This window comes from Syngnathus typhle, linkage group LG7, assembly GCF_033458585.1.
Source record: "Syngnathus typhle isolate RoL2023-S1 ecotype Sweden linkage group LG7, RoL_Styp_1.0, whole genome shotgun sequence".
NCBI classification, from domain to species: Eukaryota; Metazoa; Chordata; class Actinopteri; order Syngnathiformes; family Syngnathidae; genus Syngnathus; species Syngnathus typhle.
This window is the reverse complement of record NC_083744.1, coordinates 10,636,595-10,661,614: the sequence shown is the minus strand read 5'-3', so window position 1 is coordinate 10,661,614 and position 25,020 is coordinate 10,636,595. Positions and strand designations below refer to the sequence as shown.

The 25,020-nt window shown below is 39.6% G+C and overlaps 1 protein-coding gene across 1 annotated transcript; it reads right to left on the bottom strand.

The window, feature by feature from the left end:
• Positions 1-268: 268 nt before the first annotated feature.
• pamr1b (peptidase domain containing associated with muscle regeneration 1b) lies at positions 269-21,229 on the bottom strand. The gene is made up of 14 exons (XM_061283770.1): positions 20,980-21,229; positions 14,791-14,967; positions 12,416-12,541; positions 11,812-11,926; positions 9,865-10,082; positions 8,410-8,517; positions 6,102-6,272; positions 5,818-6,009; positions 3,806-4,621; positions 3,554-3,730; positions 3,055-3,121; positions 2,727-2,956; positions 1,217-1,575; positions 269-1,143 (listed from the first exon to the last, which is right to left on the bottom strand). The coding sequence occupies exons 1-14, from the start codon at positions 21,137-21,139 to the stop codon at positions 580-582; spliced, it is 3,480 nt and encodes a 1,159-aa protein (XP_061139754.1). The 5' UTR covers positions 21,140-21,229; the 3' UTR covers positions 269-579.
• Between the last annotated feature and the right edge of the window lie 3,791 nt (positions 21,230-25,020).

Genomic DNA, 25,020 nt, shown 5'->3' with positions numbered 1-25,020 from the left:
ATAATAGAAGTGTGTCAGGTTGGAAGTAATTGATTTAATTTGAGCACAGAGCAGTGAAATGATATGTGCATAATATGCTCCGTTTATGATTGTGGAAATGGCGCTGCTCTGACCTGGATTCATTTGCTTCATAACGCAGACGGTGTGCTTCACGGAGCAGTTTTTTTTTTCCCCCCGACTCATAGGTTCCATTTAATTCACTCATTTTATGAAGTATGAATAGTTATATAAATACAGTACTCGTATGGCAGGTAACACAGAGAATCACTTTGAAAATATTTTCCCACTTTAATTAAAATATCCAGTTTTCTGTCTTTCAATGCAATATGTACATCACTTTCAGTCATATACTAAGTCAATAGAAAAGTTAGTACATTACAATATACAGTACATACTAACGTGTGCATATAATACATGACTTTGTCATTTTAAGGATGAAATTTTTGTCATTTTCAAGTCTATAAATACAGGCCGACGAATGAGATATCTTCTAATCAAAGACTGATCAAACATTTAATGTGCGAGCATCCCTTCATTTAGAGCGCCGTGTTGTCCAGTGTAATAGACTACACAACATTTCTATTTCATACTTGTCTCTATCCAGACTTTGAAGTTTGCTACATGAGTGTAGACTGTATAGAGTTCAGGATCACACTCCCCTTGGTCATAGCCAAAACTTACGAGTCCCAGAAGTCTCCAAAGTCTTTTTCTTCCTTTTTGAGTAGGGCCGGCAGAGGGATTCCCCTTGTTGTCGGTAAGTGCAGGGAGGATCAGGATTCCCCCGGTGTCAGAGGGACATATGTTAGAGGGTCCATAGTTGGGCTTCTGGCTAGCACACAGCATGTTGTCAGTAACACTGACCGGCACCCCATTACGAGCGTATTGCTGCTCGCATGGAACGATGTCAGCGAGGTGAACAAGGCCAACTCTCGCTTTTTCGTCAGCACCCAAACCTGAGTCAGCAAGGGGAGACCAGCCAGTCACGAGGCCTTGTCCAGACATCTCGTCCTCGCCCTGAATGTCTGACAGGCACAGGGGTTGCACTTTCTCTCCAATCTTTGCTTTGTCCAGTAACTTGATAACAGCTATGTCTGAGTCAAGAATATGGGGGTCGTAATTTGGGTGAATAACGACGGTGGCCACCTTTGGGAGCAAAAGTAAATGCAATTGTTATTGAGGAGCTTAATCTCAAAGCTACAAATAATCATGATCTTACCCTCAAGTGTTGGAGGCCTTTATTTTCCTTGTGATCGTCACGATAGTGTTTCCCTACCACCACCTTGATTTTAGCTGCATCCAGAGGATAAACCTTCCCCAGCTGTGTCACGCAATGGGCTGCAACCACAACACTCCGTTGGTTCACTAGAGCTCCACTGCACACCAGCTGCCAGTCTGAAGCCCGGACATGGGTACTAGCTCTTGCGCTGCCATCCTTTTTCACGGATCCACTGTGGCTCTTTGCCTTGGTCAACTTGGTTTCTAGACCACTGTTGGAGCGACGGTAGATGGCCACTAGCCAAGGCCAATGAGCCTCTCCAGGCCTCTCAAAGTCAAAGGTTGGATGCTTTCCACACACTGCCAAAGAGGAGGTGACAGGATGAGAGAGGATAGAAAAAGAAGACCATGATGAAGAGGGAGGATAGGGGAAATGTGGTCATATTGAGGCGGGATCCACACATCTTTATGTTGAACCTTCTTTCTGCTTCTTGAATACTTTTTACTAATCAAAGAACAGAGCATTGTTATTTTGAGACATGTTTACCCAAATGCAAAATATCTCTGATTAAGACATTTTACGCGTCGCAATAACTCTGTGCATATCTTGGACTCAGGAAAGGAACCATGTGCAAGACACAACACGCATTTTACGTATGATTTGCCATAATTCCTTGCATATCTTGGACTCAGGAAAGGAACCATATACATACAAGACACAACGCGCTTTCCTTCATCTGTGAAAAATGTTAGATGTTACTTGATAGTGCAATTGTTTGATTCATATTTATAATAGAAAAAAGTTTGGGGGACATTAGATTCACTGTATTTTGGGATGTATTTCAGCTTTGTTTTCCCATGAAAATATACAGCAGAAAATATAAAACCACAGTGACCTTCTCATTTATTTAAATGACATGTCTTACATGTTAAAACATAAATTAAAAAACACGCTGGCATCTAGTGTCTTTTTAATGAATTGTTTGTTAATGTTAATGTAGTTAACCGGAGAAATTAAAGAATCAAACAATGATTGGTTAAAATATGTCCTATAATGTATAGCATGTACTTAATAGTGTCAATGTCTTTTGTTTCAGTTGACTTTGTATATTTATGGTCTTCTTGTATCTTTGTGTCTAAATCAGGCATGTCCAGCTCTGATCCTTAAGGGTCACTGTTCTGCCTGTTTTCCATGTCTCCACATCTGCTTCAATTGCTGAGTTCATCAGCAAGCTCTGAAGAAGCTTGATCATGATCCTGGTCATTTCAATCAGATGTGTTGCAGCAGGGGAACATGAAAAACAGGCAGGTCAGAGGCCCTTGAGGAGAGTTTGGACATCCCTAGTCTAAATGTAGAAATGTTCTGTCTAACTTAACCCTATGGTATTAAGTAATTGAGAGACGTTTAATGACAATGTTCAATATTCTACAAATACCAGCAATTATGTTTGAAGCGTTCCATGATGACCTAATAGTATTCCCATAACATTATGAACCTCTGCTGCCCTCACCTGGTGAACAAGATACATGGCGCCCGCTCCATTTGCCTGTCTTGAGGCAAGTACGGCGAGGACTGCCACTATGGTGGTAGAACGGAGACACACAGTCATACTCGATGTGTGTGTAGAGGTGATGGAAACCAGGAGCCAACTGTGAATGTACTGGTGGCCCTTTGGTGGGGCCGTCAGACTGAATTTGTCGACCCACTGCAGTGGAGTACAGTTTGTGCACCGGTGTCTTTCTGAGGGCCAAAAATTAAGAGAGACACAACCAAAACGTTTTAGTGCATGTATTTGTCTTTTAATTGAAAACAATAAAACCAATATCAAAAACACAAACCTGAATGGTGTTTGAGGGGGTAGGATTCTTTGTCTGACCAGTTCTGAAACTTTGGATTCCCGACACGCTGCAACAAGCATGTACATTGTCGGCACATAATGAATAAATAACTTGGACTTAATCAATTAGATTTCAAACAGTGATGTTCAATACATTACAGGCTTATAGATTAATTAATCAAGAAGCTTAACAAATAGACCTTTTCTAAAATTACTGAATTCTAGAACACACCACATCAATTATAGAACACATCTTTTTCCCCCTCCAGAACATCGTCCAATTCTTGACTTCCTCTTCAAATGTGCTGACATACGACTTAAGTTTAGGATATGAGAAATAATATTTGGACTTTTGAGTTTAAACTCAAAGTAGAAGAAAGTTCCAGATGTAGAGCCATACATTTTACATTAACTAAAAGTCTTCAGTGAAACCGTAACAAAAATTCTACATGACCACAGACATGTTGTGCCCAGTAATGATGATAAAGCATAGTCCTTACCTCTAACACACAGGGGTTGTTTGCCACTCCATGTTCCATCTGGTTGACAGCGTCGCAGGGCGTCTCCACTCAGAGCGTAGGAGTGGTTACAGAAGAACTCCACTGTCTCAGGCTTGGCCCCTGGCATCATCACGTGATAACCATGATAGAGACGAGGGGGAGGTGGGCAGCTCCACTCTGGAGAAGAGCACTTCAGGTTCAAGGGGAGTATGAGGGCAAAGGGAAAACGTTTTCATTGACAGTGTGTCTTACCATTGAAGCTCTGGTTTATGTCCTTCTCTTTTTCCTTCTCTTTTTGATGCATATCAAGTTCCTTTGGTTTCTCAGTAGGAATCGTTTCCACTTTGTCCTCTTTATTTTTTGGGCTTTCCTTTAGTTTCTCACTTTCTTCATCTCCTGCCCTATACAGGGTATGCTGTGTAATATTGACTCTTGAGGGAATTATTTTCCTCTCTGGTAAAGCTATTGTGTTGTTTTTCCTTAAGTCGTTCGTATCGTCCGTGACTGTGTTGTTCTTTGCCATTTCCTGCTTGGAGATCTCCAGTGTGTTTATTTCCTCTGAGACGACCGTCCGCAGCTTAGTGTCGTTGGGTCCAACTTTTCCAGTGTCTTTTTTTCCATTCACTTGCTCCTCTTTTTTTTCCTTCTCATCTTGTCCTTTGTCTTTTCTTGCCACGCCGTCAATGATATCCAGCTCTGACTTTGGGGGATTACCGACTTCTTTCTTCCCAGGTTTTACTATTTCAGGTTCTTTATTCTCGTCTGTGTCCCGGCCATTGTCTGGGCCGACACTACCCACTTTATCTTCACCACTGCTCGTGGTTTTCTCCCGGCCATTAGTTTTTTCTTCTTCACCAGTTTTCTCTGGAATAGTACCAGTGTTTTTGTCTTCTGTTGTACTCCAGCGATCGCTTTCTTTTTTCATACCCGTGTTCTCCTGGCTTTTTTCTTTATCTTTGCTAAGGATATCTTCCTCACTGTGTATTTCTTCTTTATCTTTTTCTGTACCTTTTATTGTCTCTTTTTCAGTTTCCTTGTCCTTTTCTGCTTCTGTGAGTGTGTTATTCACTGCAGACAAAGAATGTGTTAAGATTCATTAGTGAATTTTAGTTGGTCACCAACTGGTACGCATATACGTATATCGATGCATATGTATATACAGGCGGCACGGTGGAACACTGGAATCGAACCCGCACCCTCCTAACTGTGAGGCGGGCGGGCGGGCGTGCTAGCCAGTGTTCCACCGAGCTGCAAAAAAAAGCATGATTTTAAAAATAAAAAAAATGTTTGTTTTTACCTTACCTCCAACATTTATGCTTAGCAGTCATCCAATATCTTATGAGAGGTGATCATTTATGCTTAGCAATCATCCAGTATCATATGAGAGGTGATATTTTTCTTTTCATAAAGAAAAGGACTGCCTTTGATACCTTCTGAACCATTTTGGGGTTATCAGGCAAAACCTTTTACAGTATGTATTGATTTGTAGAGGTCAACTTTTACTTCACCCAGAATACTAAAAATGCATTGTGCAAAGACTAGAGAACCTAGAAATTGTCTTTAACTAAGCAGTCGAGGTTGAACCTTTGCAATTTTAATTTTGTTGCATGATGTTGATTTTGTGTTTTATTAGGTAACACATGTTTTTTAGGTTTTGGTGAGGTTTTCATCTTTAAACAAAGTTTAAAACAGTGTCCTGGTTACTTTGACTTTTTACGACCAAAAATAGCCTTAGGGGCATTACATTTTCAGAAATAAGGAACTTGCATTGTTTGTTAAGTTGTCAATACTCTAGAAAATATGTGATCATTTTCTTCCTTTTATGTTTCACAAATAAGAACTCAGAGGAGGGTCTTAGATTCGACTCGCTCTGCAGAATAAAATGCTTGCACATGAGGAATTTCTGAAATTGTCACGCGCCTGCAGCACGTGTCACTCAGTAATCAGCATTTGACATCATTCGTTTACAGCCACGCCCTTCCAATCAAGCTTACCACCCATACCTGTCACCCGCTCATCAGCCTTCCTACTTAAACCCCGCGATTTCATCACTTCCTTGTTTGTCTGTCCCGTGATGCCACTCGCTGTCTGACTCATGTTGCCGACCTTGTCCGTTCACTGACCTGTCTTGCCTTGCTTTCCACCCGTCGTGACCGATTGCCCGTTTACAATCTAGTTCTGATTGCGCGCTTGCTCTGTTATATAATATAATAACTCAAGGATGGATGGATGGATTTAGTATTATTCCAGTCACTTGGACTGACCTTTGGTACAAATAGGATGAGTTCCACTCCAGGTGTTGTTCTGAAGGCAAGTCCTTTGCGAGACTCCACTGAGTTCATAGGGGTGATGGCAAAGGTATTGGAGAGCAATTAAAACATCATTGGGACCGAAAACCAAGAAGTGGTCCCCGTGTGTTGGCTTTGGTGGCAGAGCGCATACTCGTTCCACTGGAACTTGCAGACACAGAAAAGGTATGCATTAGATGAGTGTGTTCATTGGATTTATATCATTATTTGTCCATAATGAAGAAATAAAACCAAATTACCACACTGTGGAGCAGGTGCACTCCAGGTGCCATCACTGAGGCAGATGGCAGCACGTAATCCCTGCAACTCAAACCCTGTATCACAGTGGAAAGTGAGTTGTGCTCCTACGTGATGAAACACTCCCTGTGTGGATCCATGGGTGGGCACAGGAGGCCTGCGACATCCCACTACTGAGCAGAAATACAAAGTGCATGGTGAGTTTATTTCGAAACATGTTGTGCTTGTAAAGAAAATACTAGATTGTACGGAGACTTATTTAAAACGGTCCCCTTAAGAATTGATTAAGTGTACCCCCCTCTTATAAAAGACTACATAAATACACCAATGTGTAACAGCTTCCGCTGCTTATTGGCCACAGTTTACATATGAAACTAATTAATACTGTGAGACTTAACTCAAGAATGGCGACACTTTGCAAGCAGCAAACCTAACAGCCGCTTATTGGCCACAGTTTACATATGAAACTAATTAACACTGTGAGACTTAACTCAAGAATGGCGGCATTTTGCAAGCAGCAAACCGCACAGACACGTTATTGAATTGTGCAAACAATTCACAGCGCAAATTGGAGCATCTGGCTTGTAAACACAGACATAAATAGTTGCAATAAAAACGATTTTAGCCCAAGTGTTTCATTAGCAGAGTTGTAAAAGTTTATTTAATAAAGTGCTCTATTGATTAGGGAATATTTTAATGGAATATTATCTTTACAGCTCGGGTTTATCGAGTTTTTTTATTTACTTTATCCAGACGTTGTAGTTGTTCATGGGTGAAGAATTTTTCTATAATATATATTATTCTGCATCAACAACTTATTAATTTAAATTTGATGTGCCATGAGCTTTTTGTTGGACCTGGTCAATGCCACTAGCTGTCATTTTATAAACCAAAAGCAAGGATGCTTCCATATAATCTAGTATTCTCCAACAGATCCAATTTCCAATCTTTCATTCACTGATGGAATGAAATGTTTTTGGCTAACCAGTGGTGTAGGAAAAATGTGCTAAATCTGCAGTTGACTGCTTTTTAGGGTCACGGGTGGCTTTTAGATCTGAGGTTTGTCCACCACGGTTCAAGGGTGGAAAGCTTTCATTTTAAGTATGAAAGAATAAAACAGCTACTTGCAGTATGTTTTCCCTGGCAGCATGTCAGATTAGCAAATGCACGCTTCTAGCAGATCAGATTCACTATTAGCGAGATGAATTATCCTTAAGTCTTCTAAAAAAGTTCTATCTGATGACCTTGTGACAGAAATGTAATCTTTTTTTTACGGGCGATAGTAATATTACTTGTTTCTGAAATAAAACGGACTGGCTGGAATTCCTAATGGAATACAGAAGATGAACCATTTAGTCATTTTATGGGAAAACTGCTTCAAGAATTGATGCAGACTTGTATTATCATTTATTTTATAGCAATAAATATGACCCTGAAAATGACACCGCAACAGAACAGTTTTTAAAGGTTCTTCTGGGAGATGTGTAAAGTATAAAAACACAAGTTCCAGAGACCCATTAATGCAAGACCATGAAGGGCCGAAATGATTCTCGCCTCTCTGAGGAAACACAACTCACTTCTTCCACTGTGTTGGGGAAAAACATAGTGCTATTAACAGAACACACATATCCGTATAATTTTCCTTCTTCTTGTACTTGACATATTATTGCATATTATTTTTAAATCTTAATTCCAGGACAGCTCATCTCCACCCAGCCCAAATTACAGTAACAGTTGCCTCCTCTTTGAAAAGGATCACTTATTCCAATTCATACAGTCTTTTAATCATCGTCATGCTGAAGTGTCAAGAATGAATTTGTAATTAATTACTTCAATTTATAGTTGTCATGCACAACAAACAAAGCAATGTAGAACAAGATCTGAACTAAAATATCAAAAGGAGATACTTTGCATGATACTCATGATAGTTCACAGATTAGCAACTCCAACTGAGTCATTGCTGTTTATTTTTGTATAAAAAAAAAGAGCCATTCTCAGACCAGCAAACACATTTGAGACATTCTTTTAGGGAGTGAAACATCAACATGTGCTGTAGGCATGGGTGAGGACCTCCTTGGCAACAGCATTGGTGGACAACAGTGATTGGAAACATTGTAGGAGTGGCATCTCTAGACAACATTTCATAACATCACACTTGACCGGGGGGTGGGGGTGGGGGTGGGGGATACCAATACCAATTGACTAATGACTCATTTGACTAATGCAGGAATGAATGTCAACAGTAACAATACCCACCCAGCAACAGCTGAAAACAGATGTTTGTGGTTAGGGTTCACTTTTGTGACTTACCATTTTCACATCTCTTGCCTGTATAGCCAGCCAGACAGACACAATGATATGTGTAAGAGCTGTCGAGGATACAAGTCCCGTCATGTAGGCAAGGAGAGGAGCTGCAAGCTGCCACGAAATAAATAGATCAGGGCATACAAGTATTTATTTCAAGGGGAAACATGAAACTGCGATCACATTGGAAAGTCTGAAGTGGAAGGAAGGTGGGTATACTCCAAGCTGCCATCATTTCAGCGTCATTTTCACTTTCCATTTCTACATATGTGTGGGCATGTCGAGAAAGACAAAGATTTTTTTTATGACATGTGGCTTTACAGCTAGTACAGTGAATGCATGTCTGATTGTGAGTAGAGAACATTAGGCCACAAAAAACAAATGCTCTGACTTAACGCTACTGTCAACCCAACTGTGTCAGTCATTTTATTGCTGCCACGTAAATTTAGATTAACCCGACCGTGCATTCTGTATGTCTCGTTATTTACAGGGTCTTTAACACCCTTGGAGACGTTGCCGCAAACCAAAAACCTTTTACGTGACTCTCTTAAAACAGGGAGACTGATACAGAGCTACCAGATGTCATAAATCAATGAAACATGTAGTATGGACGAGTTGTTACCAGGTGAAGCTTTAAGAGTTTGTACATTGTAAAACTGGGTGTGGGGCAATTATTTGGCAAATGTTTTAAGCTTTTCATGAAAGAACCGCGAACAACCTATTTTGAAGAATATGCATTAAAGACAGAGGCTTTTGTTTGATGTCGTGGGAAAGACAAAGTCATTACACATTTCTAGTCTTACTTTGTGGAGGATGCTAAAGAGGTATTATGTCATCCATGGCTGGCAGACCTCAGCATAGTCAATACCACCTCACTGATTCTGATAACCACTGCAGTTTTGTGACTGTATGAGTATAAACATGAAGCCACCACAAAGCCATTGAGGTGAGTCGCAAAGTTGATGTCGCAAATACGACAATGTAAGAATGTTTTATTTTTCTGGGAGAAGTGAATAGTTGTTAGGCGTTGCTTTTTCGTACGGCTTTGTCCCACTATACTGGCACACTGTATCAAAAGAAACTCGGGTGTGCAACAATGAGCAGTATCTTGACTCAAAAAGCTTGAGTTACATCATCTGACGGTGAATTCTTCACATTGTCATCAAAACAAACTGCCCAAACGTGGGAAACTTTCAGGATCCGTCTTGGCTATACATAATTAGTTGACAATTGTCACAGACGAGATATAATTTCATCAAACGACACATCAATCACATTCGACAACTCGAACTATTTGCAGTGAAATACTAGCTTGCTTATTTTGGCTCAATTCTGAACATCGAGCATGCCATTTAAAATGTGCTCGTCACAGCATTCTCCTTTAAATATGTCAACTATCAAATAATTGCATGCTTGTTGCACTGTTGCTTTAGTGCTAGGTAGATGCAAATGACGACATACCTGAACTCTCTTGGAATGTAGCAAAGAAGCCATCAAAATTCTTGAAACCATCAGACTCAAAATGAATGTGGAGACTGTTGCCAGAGCTGCGAATGGGAGCAGGTCTGTTGCTTCCACAGAACCGACCTATAACACGAGAGTTGATGCTGTCACCATCTCTGACTTCCACGAAGTCATAGCGACAAGATTGATGTACCTCCAAACTCAGCATCATAAACCTGTTGGCATGAAGATGGACATGAATAAAATAAGAAAACAAAATACCCAACACCTTAGCAACTCCTGTGATTACACTCTCCCGCTTTATGCAAGCACCTGTGCTATCTGGCAGAGCTCTACCAGCTGCTACCGCAGTTGTGACGCTTCACAGCGCTTAGGGGGAAAACAGGCAATGAATGACAATAATAGCTTGAACAGCTGCAGGAAGTGACTGGAACTGCTAATACATGCTTTGCTGACATGAAAGGTGACTCAGACCTGTGTTCTGCTGTACTTGGCACAAAGCAATTTTGGACATCATTTACAAGAATCTACCGTATTTTCTGCACTATAAGGCACACCGGATTATAAGGCGCACCTTCAATGAATGGCCCATTTTAAAACTTTGTCCATATATAAGATATATACATTTGTCCCGCGGGCCGGAATTTTGGACACGCCTGCTGTAGTGGCTAAATATTGGTCCATATATAAGGCGCGCCTGATTATAAGGCGCACTGTCGGCTTTTGAGAAAATTGGAGGTTTTTAGGTGCGCCTTACAGTGCGGAAAATACGGTACTTATTTTTGTTCTATTCTTGACACAACAGCCATGTGCTGCCATCACATTACTTTATTGTGAAAAGAATTGAAGAGCCCTGCATTGGACTGTGGCTTTGGAAAGCTCAATAAACCTGATCACACTACGACGACATGCATCACTGACACTCCTTTTGAGCCTATTTAATAAAGATAATGCACAAATAATGCCTTTGCGTGACTGACAATAATTATTGCTGATAAACCGCATGATGGCTCGAGCCTGGATAAACTTCTTAATTATGTCTGAACAGTGGCTGTAAAATGTCAAAACTTCAACCATTAATAGGTCGGCCGTTTACAAACGCGAGTAGAATTTTAGTGCCATTTTGGAGACCAAAAACAAGAGATGTGAGCATGGTTTGCTCAAGTCAAGTCAAGCTCTCGTATGATATCGGACGCAATCACCACTAGTGCTTATAATCCATTCATCCATTTTCTATATTGCTTCCTAGGGTCAAGGGTGAGCTGTAGCCTATTGTTACTGATTTTGGGCGGGAGATAGGATTGGTCTAGTCGAAAACAGAAAACAATTCTTATTTATATCGTCAAAAATGAAGCCACATTGTATTTCCATTAATATAGTTTAAGATAAAGTCTTCAGAGTCTTTTGAAATCCTTGCACATCTCATTTAACGCAAAATTAGAAATGTTGACGGCAGTGTTTTGAATCAATTATGAACTTTTAGCATCCAACAAACTACTGTTTTCAGTCGCAAAGCTGTGCTCAACTGTTAAAGCCGGCACAAACACGTGAGTATGGAAGGGAACAAGGTTTATGTAATGGAGAAAATGACACAACGGGAAGGGTATCACTCAGCCGGAAAGTTATTAGAGAAAAATAAAAGGCCTGTTGCATTTTCCAAAGCAGTTGGCTTGCCTTTATTAATGATGCATATTGTCCAAATATCTGAGCTAAACAGACATTTGATCTACTGCCAGCGCTTAATCATTATTACAAATGGCCAATTCGGATTCTGAGGACGGCTATAATACCAGTGTAGGAGAAGTTTGGACTTGTACAGTCATTTTATTTCTTTTGATTTCACAAAGCCAATGTGTTAATAATGAATGCACAATTAATGCAACCTTGCACAGGAAGCAGAAGTTCAGATTGCGACATTATTGCAAGAAAATAGTAACGCCTTACCTGAGTTCTATTGTAAAGGGTTGGTCCACTTGTATGGTCCACTCACACCGAGCATTGTTGGGGTAGCTTTCCACAACTATGTGACCTTGACGTTTACGTATCACCCCACCACACTCTGTTGAATACAACAGAAATAACTCATTGTATCAGAATGTGCTGTGCCTGTAACTTTTTACAAGCTCATAATGGCATGTTGGTCTATAGGCTGCACGTTCGTGTTATTTAGCTCGCAATTCTATAAAGCGGAGTTACAAGATTCCAAAGTTTTCTAAAAAAAAGACTAAATCATACAACAAACATCAGGACAGTTTTTACGTTTTAATGAAGGAAAAAATGGGCTATTGAGTAGGGCAACATTTTATACGAGTAAGGTTGTGGAGTCCAAATTTTAATTTAATTTTAATAGTTTAAGATCTATCCTGAATATCTGATTGTCTAGAAGCCCTCCTGGGTGTGGGCATTCATCCAAAAAGGGCATAGTCATCCCAGATTTACATAGATATGTTCAGAGGAAAGGAAAAAGCATTTACTTCATCCCACAGAAATGTATATATGTGTACATACAGTACAGTAATGTGCTCCTTAAGTAAATGATCTCACTCACTCATGCAGTCTCCACCAGACCATCCGGGACGACACTCGGCACAGTATTGGCCACGGATGAAAAAGTCATCTTTGGGACCCCAGGTCCCATTGTTGCATCGCTTACAGTTCTCAAAAATACTGCAACCTTGAAAAAACATAGTATGGGGTTCAAAAACTGAATATCAGACAATGCTTCATTTCATCCAACCTTGTCAAAAATATACATTGTGCCACAAAGTAGTATAGTACAATGCAGTGATATGTAATAAATATACGGTGTGCCTGTGAGTATGCTCATATTATATGACTACGAGCTCCAGTATTAGTGTTCAAATATTCATTCTTAAAGGGTAAGACACTGAGATGCTGATGTGACTTTGACACTACTATGCTATGCTAAACTGACTTCATTTGGGTATAACTGTTTCAAATACGGGCGGCCTGCCATGCATGATTTTGGAAAATGGGAAGAAATCGGAGTACCCGGCGGAAACCCATGCAAGCACGGGGGAACATGCAAACTTCACACAGGAAGCCTAGAGCCGGAATCAAACCCGGTACTTCTGAATTGAGAAGGGGTATACCTAACTGTATACGATACATCTAAATTCTTACTCATATGCTAAACATTAGCCTAACAATGGTATCTCGAAGTCAGGTCACTCATCTCAGCACTATCTGCTTGTTCTGCCTGGTCCCCATTCTCGTAATTCAGAGTCACCCTATATACCCTCGATATATTTCCAATGAATGAACTCTGCTAAACCCATTACACTCATCTTTCACTTCAGAATAAAGCTGAAACAGTTTTACCCCTTTTATTAGAAATGTGGTAAAACCCCACAATACTGTTTCCTAAAAAGACGGATTTTCACTTATGTGGCTGCTGGGTCAATTGTGGGGGAGGATGGCAAAGTATGTCGGGTATGAATTTGAACAGCATATGCGGACTTATGGTAAATTATGACTTCACTGTACACAGTGAACACAAGCTACTTGTATCCATCTTAATTCTCACCATCTGTTTTTCCTCTACAAAACACTTCCATTCCACGTACAAACATGACATTCTTCTGGAGGAAAACAACAACTTAAAAAAAAAAAAATGATTTAGCAGTAAACTCAGCATGTGTGCAGAAACGGCCAGTCATTGTCATGATAAACTATGTATTTATCCTTCCTGTAAGAACCAACGTAAAGACATTGAGTCTCATTAAACACTCTCAAGATGCATAAGAAATGTTGCGATTGGCCTGCAAAAAAAATTAGATCCGACATAATTAAGTTGCTTTCCAGGCTTTCCATCACACTTATTTGTCTCCCTGCAGTATAAGGGCCAAAAGAGGCAGACAGCTCTTGGTGTCATGCCAAGAACACAGCAGACGCTATTGAAAGACTGAAAGCTGGCTAAAATCAACATACCCTTGCAATCTCTTATTTTCATGTCTAAAAACATGCCACTCATGTGTCAAACAGCACATAGATGGATGATGTATTAACTCGTCTGACTTTTTTTTTGTCTGCAGTATAAAATGTGTAGTAGTCCACATTCTACCAAAGAGTCAAATAGAAGTGTTATGTACTGGACTGGTTGTGGCCAGAGTTGATCATATGCCTTGCAAATATAGAGCAACTGAAATAGGACATTTATTATGCATTCATCAAACTCCACTGACATTATCATGATACATTAAAATGTTTCAATGAGAGGCTTGGCATGGCTGCTTCTTGACTTTCATTGTGGGCCAGGTACTCTCTCCAATCATACATAAGTGACGCCTGAAATTGTTGTTCTTTGGGATGAATGGACGATAAATCTCACAGACATCTTCACAAAATTGTGTTGTAAGTCTATCCATAAGAATGGCAGCTTCCATTTTGGGTTTCTGTGGGAGTAGCAACCAGCTGTCTCAATTTGTTTTAATACTGTAGACTGGCTGTATGGCTCCTGACTAGACCACAGATGGGAAGGAGAGCTTTGTCTATTTGTTCAACGAGCCACAAGTCAGGAAAAAGCATTTCTTTTTTATATCCATAGGGAGGACAAATGAACGTTGTGCGCTAAAATTGTGATGGCTGTGGTTGCCAGACGAAAAGACTTGGAAAATTAAAAGCATTCATACAAACGTATAGTACATGTTTTTGGAATGACGGAGGAAGCCGCAGAATTCTTAGAAAATACAAGCAATCATGGGGAAAACATGCAGTCAGTCTACACATTGACGTGTTTCTTTGTGCAAATATACTTAAATTTAAATTTGCTAACCTGATACCGAGGTTGGCACTGAGTTAACCAATACATTCAATGTTTTTTCCAGTTAAATTCAACAAAATCCCCAAATACAACATTACAAATGTGTGCCAATCGCCTGGCAGCCACTGATCAAGTTGTACCTGGATGGAAGATGCAGGGGTCACACTCATTGATGGCGTTGCGGCAGCAGGGCACAGCGTAGCCCACCGATGTCCCCTGCAGGGGGCATTTGCAGCGGATCACATCATACTCGCAGCAGCTCCTGCACATGACGTTCCACTCTGGGCCGGGGCAGTGGTCGGACAAATGTCTGTAATCTAAATAAAAAAATAAAAGACTGTTTTAAACTACAAGAAAAATATCAACAAAAGGAGTGCGTCATGAGTACCAAAATAGACAGGACAATAAATGTCAAGTGCGATATTTGCATGAGCAGACTCGACTTTAATGTCCACAGAGGGCTGCTGTGTTTACTACTTTTGTGTTTATGTGAGCTGCTGCCTACTGGCGCTCTGGTTATTTCCTCAGCTTTGTGGCCTCAAGCTTCTCTTTGGAGTTCCCATGTTGTGTGTTTGCATGCTGTGTACGAAATCAAACATCAAGCAAAAGCTGCTGCAATATGAAAGTCACCATGACTGATAATTAAGACCGTTCTGACTTTGAGCATTTTTGTATGGTTGTGTCAAGGTTTTTGTTGAATTTGGGAAACAGATAGGGTAATGTCCTTGTAGCCGAAGGAGAATTAACAGATGCAGCACTTTAAATTTGGCAAGGGTGTTCTTCCAACAGTTAGCTCATCATTATAGTCCACGTCATTTGTACATTAAAAGCAGACAAAGTCCCTTCAAATGCTATTAATGCTTCCTAATTTAATCAAACTGTTAAAACACGAAAGGGCATGTCTTTATTTTAATAACTTGAAGCATATTAACTGGAAAGACAATACTTTATACAGTGCTTAGACTAGGTGAGTTTAAAATTCACACTATTACAACAAATATTACAGTGTAAAATGTTCCACTATTTTTCTTCCATAACTGATGGTACTATAAATTTGATATCAATCAACTGCAATTGGGGCAGTGTATTTCCAGTAGGTTAATATCACTGCAGGTTTTCAAATGGCAGATTTCATGCCTCATAAAACTGCTTGCAGGCTTTACGCTTTGATGTTATCTTGCCCGTTGTTGAAGTCATTTCTTTATTTGACGACGTGGGTTGGGTGCATTAACCTTGAAAGCTCCACCAGTCTTTTACTACATCTGTCTGCGGTCTCAAGAATAGAAGATTAATGTCTCCAGTCTTCACACACACATGCACACTATTCGAGCTGTCGTACCAACCACTAGTTGCAGGTTGTTGTTGCCGCAACAAATATAAACTCACAGCCTCATCAATTTTGTTTTTGTATACTGCTGTACTTGTGTTGTCTCATCAGATCCTCTGTCTCCCTCTGACCAAAAATCTAGTCTTACACTTTATGTCTAGATGGTCATCTTTTGGGGATTTCCATCTTGGAACCACAAGCATGCACAGTGAGGACGAACAAGTCGTGTTTATAGAAAAGTTGGCGAGAAAAAAATAGCATTCAACACAACTAAATGGCTTTTTTTTTTTTTGACCATTGAAAACAGCACATTTGCACACTTCCATGATTTAAACCGAACGTCACCATATAGGTGATGTATCGAGGCATTATTTGACTGCAATCTGTGTAGTCATTAACGCTCATCTGCTTGCACTCAAAACAGAAAAATGGTCACGACCAAGTGGACTTCAGATCACTGATTGTTTTATCAGTAATGTGGACCAGAATACATCATTTGTGCACATTGCATAAAAAGCATCGCCAAGCAAGTTACTGGCTAACGTCACCATTGTACACTGATCACTATGACATTTAACTAGTGGCAATGGCTCCCAACACAGGATGAAAATTGTGTTTAAAAGGTGTGATGGCTGCCATATGGGGATTGAGAGGTTACAGACACCATCTCTTCTCATGAGACCAATTTGTGTCCTTCATACTTAAAGGTCACTTAGGTCCATGAGAGTCGAAAACTTGAGTTATAGGACAGAAACATGAAAAGGAGCGAGCCTGGTAATGTCATTAGACGGGATGGGGCTATGTCCCGAGGGAGCTGACCTCACTGTGGCCTTCAACCCACTCAGGTATCCCTGTCAGGTTAAGAATGTGAATCATTGTAATCCTTTATGATATTTTTAAGAGATGAGGTTGTTAGCAGGTTTGCGCAGAAAGAAAATATTTACATTTCTGTTCAAGATTGTTGAGAAGGGCAGAATTGTATTTTATTTTTCATACATTTTTTAAATGTGTATGAAAAAGCAAATCAAGGAATTGGTTTCATACAAGGGAGGGGGGGGGGGGGATTCTACTAACTGGAGAGAGAGTCCACCCTGATATTTGGCAAACATTGAAACTGTCACTTCTTTTGTTGTTTCATAATTTTAGGGATAGATTAATTCGTAATAACCACTGTGCCTCATGTATCCCAAATTCAGTTAATTGTGAGACAATGGGAACCAAGTTCCAGGAAAGTAGACCTCAACTCCCATAAATACATTCAAATCATTGGTCTGTGTGTTTTATTCACGGTCAAATGCAATATTTGATTTTTGTCTTCATTTAAAATGTATTATTAGACCATCTGCACTTGAGAGTGACAACAGTGGTGGTACTTGATCACAAAACCAAAGCAGTTTGAGTCCAGTTTCTATGAGCTCTACTAGTTTCCATGTAAAAAAAAACATGGTACTGAAAAGTAAAGAACTTGGTGAGCAAAGTCGCCCTTTATACTCACAGGTAATCGTAATGAGAACATGAGGTACATAAACTTGATGGATTTATGACTTAAGAACCAGATGTAGAGGAAAGCAGAAATAAGATCATGAAGTCTTGGGTCCAATGTTTTAGGGGGTTCAGTATCTCTTGTCTCCTCCGAGACAAATGGAAAGTAATATTTACCCGCAGTAAAATTGTGTTATTTTGGGATACACATTATATTATTTTACTTAATGACCCATCACTGTTCCTTTTCATGGCAGAGATTTTTATTACTGGTCAGTCACTTCTCACTGAATTTATTTGTTGAATTTCCACAATTTCTTAGGGCACAATTGATTTGTGGTTCTGGCATTCCTGTGCTGAGTTTGCAGGTTCTCCTTGTGCTTGCATTGGTTTGCTCCTGTTAGTCTGGACATTGTTTTCTTAACTTTTGATGTCAAACATAAATATTTACAGCAAAAAGAAAGCAATCTGCCTCACCATTCTAATACTTTTTGAGGGGAGTGTAGTTCAAGCGCTACTAGAATCACAGTAGTTTCCACTTTGACTTGAATACAAAGTGCGTGTTGCTGCGGCTTTTGGAAATGGGAAGTGGTGTTTGCTTTTTTTTCCTCCAGATGTGGAAGACTCTTTACAAGGATGTGAAAAAAAGTCATACGGTAGAAATAACACTCAATGTCACAGTCTCCATCGCCTGATGGAGACCTCCATGTGCCCAAAAAAAGCAGTGAGCATCTGTAACTCAGCTGCGCACTTTTGATGTCAATGCAGACGATGACATCATTGCTGACACAGCCATAGAAGCGGTCATGGAAATTACAATCTTGGATGGATCTATGGATCATTAGTTTGACCCCCATTGCAGTCAGTGTAGATATAGTGTCAAAAACATTATGAACCCTGACCTTTGTTGTCAACAAGAACACTGTTTGTTTTTGTTATTTAAAAGTACAGTCTTGTCACGCTCAAAATCAAATTATGCAAATGACATGATCTTGAGGCTACAGTATTTTTATCTTATTGTATTAAGTAAAGCAACTACATTTTTCCCTCCTTTTCCTTGCTTCACTCCTTGTTCATACTGCCGTGATTTTCTACTTTAAAAGACTAATATGGATTGAGAACGTGGTGCGGATTTTGAATTGAATCCTCCCGAAGATTCAATCCCATGGCAAGGAGTTTGTCTGTACTCTTTGGCTTTCACGTCACATGACATTCAGGGAAAGATAGGTGCATCAAGAGTTACAGCTATTTGCATATTTCAATGCTGATACCTAAATGTTATCAGAAATGCATATCTGTGGCATTTGCAACTGACATTTTCCTGCTCACCGCTTGAATCAATTTGAATACCACCGCGTCCTCCTAGTATGCATGGAAACATGGAAAATGATACCTATGTAATACTCGATATAATAAAAGTGTCAACTAGCTCGGCCAAAATATTGACATCATATACAGTACGACTTCAGAAAATGTAATCACACACATAAAACATCATTAGATGTTGATGTATTATTCAAGTGAGTGTTTTCACATAAGATTTTAATCTGTTGGGAATCTTATCAATGTATCATCACTACTTGGCTAAACATCCATCCATCCATTTTCTACACAACACCTCCTTTTCAGGATCATGGGGCGTGGAAGCCACCTGCCATTGGGTGAAGGCAGATGATATCCTCGACTGGTTGACTGTCAATCACAGGGTAGAGTGGAGACTAGCAATCATTCACACTCGCAATCGCATCATCAGGGGACAAAACGAACGCTGCGGCTGCTGTACATGGATGCCAGGTGAGTGAAACATAATTACGTCATCAGTGGCACTTATGCTATTGCCTGGCAAAAAGACTGATGAAAACATATTTTATAAAAAAAAGTTGGACTAATGCACACCGATCTATTCCGTTCGCCGTTATAAGCAGAGAAACATATATAGGAGACTTTTGGCTTCTAGTTAGTACCCAGGTGGATGGATATCTGCTTACACATTCAAATTCTGATGCTAAGCACTAATTACGCCTGTGTTTTGTTTTATAATGAATCAAACGGAAACTGCTTTTAATTGGACTACCTCTTATTATACGGCAGAATTATGAGAGCAACGAGTATTTTTTATTCACTTAATTTCTTAATTTGCAATCAAAATGTTTGTGCACGTTTTATTTTCTTCAGTTACATATATATTGTCATGCATCATAATGTCGTCATCACAACAAACTAAGAATTATTTGTGATTTGCATCCTTGTAGAGAATAGAGAATTTATTCCAAGCAAAAATATTGCAAAACTGTCATGTCAATTAAATGACATTGGAGTTATTTTACACAGAGTAAAAATACACACAATTAAACTATTTCCTCAAGGCAAAAACTTAACCATGACGTACTGTGGAAAGTTTTGAGTGTGCGTATGTACAAGTGTACAGTTGCCTTTGCATAGTCTCTCCACAGCAGCTGCCTGGTATTTTGAGGTCATTGTGATTTAGCTATCGTGGAACAAGAAAACTCTCCGGGGAACATTGTGGGTATTGCAGATGAGTGTGGTCTTATCCTGCCGCTCATCCTGTACATTGCTTCAATGAACTTCCTCGACTCAAAAAAAACACTAATGAAGTGTATTATCCACTTTGATGCGCATAAATTACAATTTACAGCAGTAATGCGGCCTGGGATTGACTTCTCTGTTATACAACACAATATTGAGCCTAAACGCATGTCATTGTCAATGTTAATTTATCTGATTTAGCTCTGTTAATCCTGACAAACGACAATTTCAGATAAAGGACTCATTGCTATGCAGAGATAAGAGCAATCATCAGATAGTTACACAAGATTATGCAACAGTCTTCAAGAGTGACTCGGCTGACAACGAGAGAATTCGTCAAATCACTGCCAGTCAACACAGACGAGTTCGCTGGCCAACATGACTTTATTGTGTTTTGACTACTTGGAAATTTGTAAAGTGGAGTCGGAGGGCAGCGGAGACATTGACGCACGCGTCGCTGCAGTCAGCACGATCGATTCAAACTTGCTGTATCCTGTTGAAGTCATCAAGGGTGAATACGCAGAGACTATTTTAAGTGCTACATCTCCAGTGACCACTTTGGCATTAAAAGAGAAATTGTTGCACAAACATGGCAGTGTACCAAGTCTGAACAGTGCTATTAGGACAGAAGCTACCTAAAGGAATGTGCCGTAACAGCACTTTTTTGTTTTATTATGTAACACCAGATAAACAACCTCACACAATCAAAAATGCACTTTTCTCTATACTGTACAATACATAAAGATATCAAGGATCGTACCTCACTGCATGTCATCTTTGCAAAGACGGTGGATAAAAAACTATTCACCTCAATTGACAAACATGCCATGCATCTTTCAGAGGACTTTGATTTTTTTGCTTATTTGTGATTAAAGGATTTAAAGAGAGACTGGATCAAGACAAAGATGTTGTCTTATTTAGAAGAAAATATCCACAACAGAGAGAAAGGGGAGAATTAGACAAGTAAACTTACTGTTGGGCCAGGCGCTCCCCTGAGGTACGAAGATAAAGATGAGGAGGTAAATGAGAAGGAACCAGCCTGCCCTCCCACTGATAATCGCGCTAGTCCCGGGGATTGCGTGGGAGCCCCCATCGGCTTGCCCCAGCTGCGGTCCGGGTTCCGCAGACAGCATGCTGCAGTCTGGAACTCTGTTTACTTTCTGAACTCAGCTGACATCACCATCTCAAACTCTTTCAATGCTTCCTGCCCCCACCTTCTAATTCTCCTTCTCTTTCGCTCTCTCTCTCTCTCTCTGTCTGTCTCGCTCTCTCATTATCTTTGGCTTCAAGTTACAGTCCACTCTCCTAAAGTTCTGCCTTAAACTCTACTCCTTCCACATGGAGGACCACAAGCATTACTCTTAAATGAACGCAGTCTTTTAAGCATGACCCATTGTGTCTGTCCTTCTCTTGCTCACACACATACATGGTTGTACAATGTGAAACAAATGATGTGATGGGATTCACGTCTGGTGGACTACTCAAGTATTCTGAAAAGAAGTCAGTGTTAAGTTTCACATTGATCTTATCCTTAAAGCGGGTGAGGGTGCAGCATGTTTCACAAAATAATATTTAGGTTGCAATTTTCACGATATACAAGCACCTATACATTGAAACGTACTGACTCTGCTGAGGTTAATATTATCTCATGAAAAAGTGTAAAGGATTGAACTGGCATCATGATTGACATCATTCAAGACAACAGTAAAGATAAAGGTACTATGATGGTACTGCATCCTCCTGGCAAAAACTCCACCCGCCCCCACTGATTCATAAACTACTCATCCACACTCGGGTCATGTGGTTGCTGGAGCCTATCCAAGCGGGCTTAAGGTGAAATGAGAGCGTACACCCTGGAATGCTGATATTTGTACAGGAAAATTCAATTTATTAGCTCCTTTAAGATCTTGGAAGATTATGCTTTGTTTATCATTGTCTTTCTCTGAGGTCATCATTTGAGTCAGCGATGTCATGAAAGCACGCCCATGATTGCTACTGACAAGGCCCTGGTGGGTTTAATCAACCTTTTTGGCGGCAGGCCCAATTATCTGAGGGGAAAGCGGTTGGAAATGAATTGTGCTGACTGATTACACTGTATGTGTGTTTTGGCCAGTAGCTGTAAATTGAGTGTAATGAAACGACACTAATGTGAGACAATTATTTATGTGATGATATAGGAATATCTTAGGGACATTTTTGTTTAATTGATGGCTTGGTCTTCTACACCGCTTTTGTTTGTTTGTGCTAGTGTTTTCATACAAGGAGCATTTGTTTGGTCGGAGTTGAGATTTGGGCAATCCTTTGATGTCTTTCTACGATGATTCAGCAGAGGGTGTGTAAATCTATCATTTCACAGCCATTATTGAATCTTCTGTTTTAGAAGCAGATATTTTACCATAACAACGACGATAACAAGCAGGTAATTATTGAGACGTTTATGTTGCTCTCATCTTGGGGTAATGGCCAAGGTTTCCACAAAGCTCACAAATGTCATCAAAGCACTGTATTTACATTTGACTTTGTAAATAGCCTGATTCACAGTTAATTTAGCCACTAAAACCTTTTTATTTTATTGCAGTTATCATCAGACACACTTTTTAATAATACTACATATATATTAAAACGTTTTAATAATAACGTCATTTGCTTTTCTTAAACCACTTGTTCCCGGCGACCCACCTGAGATCATGCTCGGTGTGTGGAAACCTGGTTGTCATCTGCTTCAAACAAGAAATTCATATTTCAAGTTGGTACTTTGGTCAAATCAATCGTGATCTCTCAGGTGACATTGCACTAAAACCTAGCATTATTGTGTAAAACAGGGCTCTTCAACCCTGGTCCACGGGGTCCGGTTACCTGAATGTTTTCAATGTCCCCCTGCTGCATTAAAGGTCGATCTTTCAGCAGTGTGAGAGCCGCCATATCTTTCCAGACGAAAAGTGTACAATTATCGATTCATTTTTGTGTCACTGAAAATAAAAACTTTTCCTATCTGACTTCTATGTAAACATTTGGTGTAATATTTGGTGGACCGAATACAACTTGCATTTGCACGAAATAATCAACAGCATTTTCAGAATGATTATAAAGTAAATATTTTAACTGTTTATTTAGAGAGTAATTGTTTCCCTTCTGCACTTTGATTGCAGTGGAGAGGATCTCCAGGAGGTACATGACATCTGCCAAAGGCTGTCAGATCTTTCCTTTATTGTGTCATGAAGGTCTGTTGTTCCAACTTGACCACGCTGTTAGCTTGGTCACCTTGCCAGACAAGTATATGCCTGCTGATACAATAATCCATCACGCTTATGTAGAAAAGGGATGGGAAGGAATTTCCCATGACCCACAGATCATTTTCATCCTGGGCAGCTTGCTGGATTCTATTCTCATTAGAAACATGTTAGTTATCTCCAAGGTGGCTACAGATAGTCAGAAAATATATCCTCATAATTTTAATAATTATATATTTTTTTCATCCAGCAAGCTAGTGTCCACAATTCACACACTTTTAGATAGAATTGTTTGATCAAATAAAAAATCAAAGCAGAAATCCTACAGATATTAAAGAATAACTACAGTACAGCTAAGATTTTCTAACCAGTGCGTGTTTTTGTCAAAGCAATTATCCCCTGATAATTTTCCAAATTTCAAATGGATTTTGTGCTCGGTGGCTTCCAACAAAAACAGACAAAATGACAGAGTGGTTTTCATGTCTAGGGAAAAAAAAAATCACACCCTCACATCTCACCTGTCTCTATGGCAATATAATGTACAAAGAACAAACAGTAGACATTCCTCATGTATTCGTTCACCTCAACCTGCTAACACCATTAAATTGGTGGAAACTGTTGCAGGCGACATGAAAGACGCAAGCCTGCTTTTACCCAAACCAGTGATATCGTTTTCCAATAGTAACCATAACTAAGAGCAAAAAATGTAGAATTAGATGCAGTATGTGCTGCCAAAACTAAGAGTAGTTGTGTTTTCTTTTTTTTTCTTTTTTACAAACACTCAAGACTTCACAGGTTATTTTCAAATACAAGTACGTATGTGTTGAATAGTTGTCACTGTAAAGCACCTGATACCATTTTGTTTTTCTCGCAGGCAACAGGAGAGTGACTATGAGAATAAAGAGATATTGGTTGAGTTTTTAAAGCTTATATAATTTATAACACAGCATGTATTAAAACATCAAGCAGACTCCACGGGAGGAAAGATAAGCATATTCTGCGTTAATTTTTTTTTTATTATGATTAACATTTATGTTCAGTTTTCTTTCATAAGGTTGTTCTATTTTATAAAGAAAGGGTCTATTTTCATTTAGTACATTACTGTCCATTACAATTTTCAAATAATTTTCCTTTCTTAAAGAACACATTACATTAAGGTTAGTCACATTTAGACAGAAACATAATACTCATTATGGCTTTATATGTAGTATTTAGGAAGGTAAAGTGACCGTGTCTGGCTTTGATTTGTTCCGACCTATGAATAAGGTCAAATATGTGTCCAACACATTAGCCTGTGTGACCACCCAGCGAAGCAAGCCTCGTGTGCCCTGACTATTTAGGAGAAAGGTATGGATTGCTCATCCCACAGCAAGAAACTCTATCTGGCTACCATGTTTAAAATAAAAACATCTCAAGCCTCTTTTTTGTTTTGCATGTATGACCTGATGCAATACCCCTGTGGTTCCATACAGTGGCCAAAATGTTCCATAGGTTATGGCAATAATGATTATGTTGCACTTTGAATAAATGGTAAATCACTATCCAAATATACATGATGTGAAAAACTATCTCCAAGCTTAAATTTGTTACAGATCCAAATGCCAAGTTAACTTCAACTGTTTCAATGCTGATGACTGAAACTGAAATGGAACCTTGAAAGCGCACGAAGCTTCAGTAAATAACTCTACTTGGACACCACTGGCCTTCGTAGCAGGATCTCATCAATTTCTTATTTAACTCAATCAAATGCAGGAATAGTACTGTATTGGTAAAGTAATTTCCCC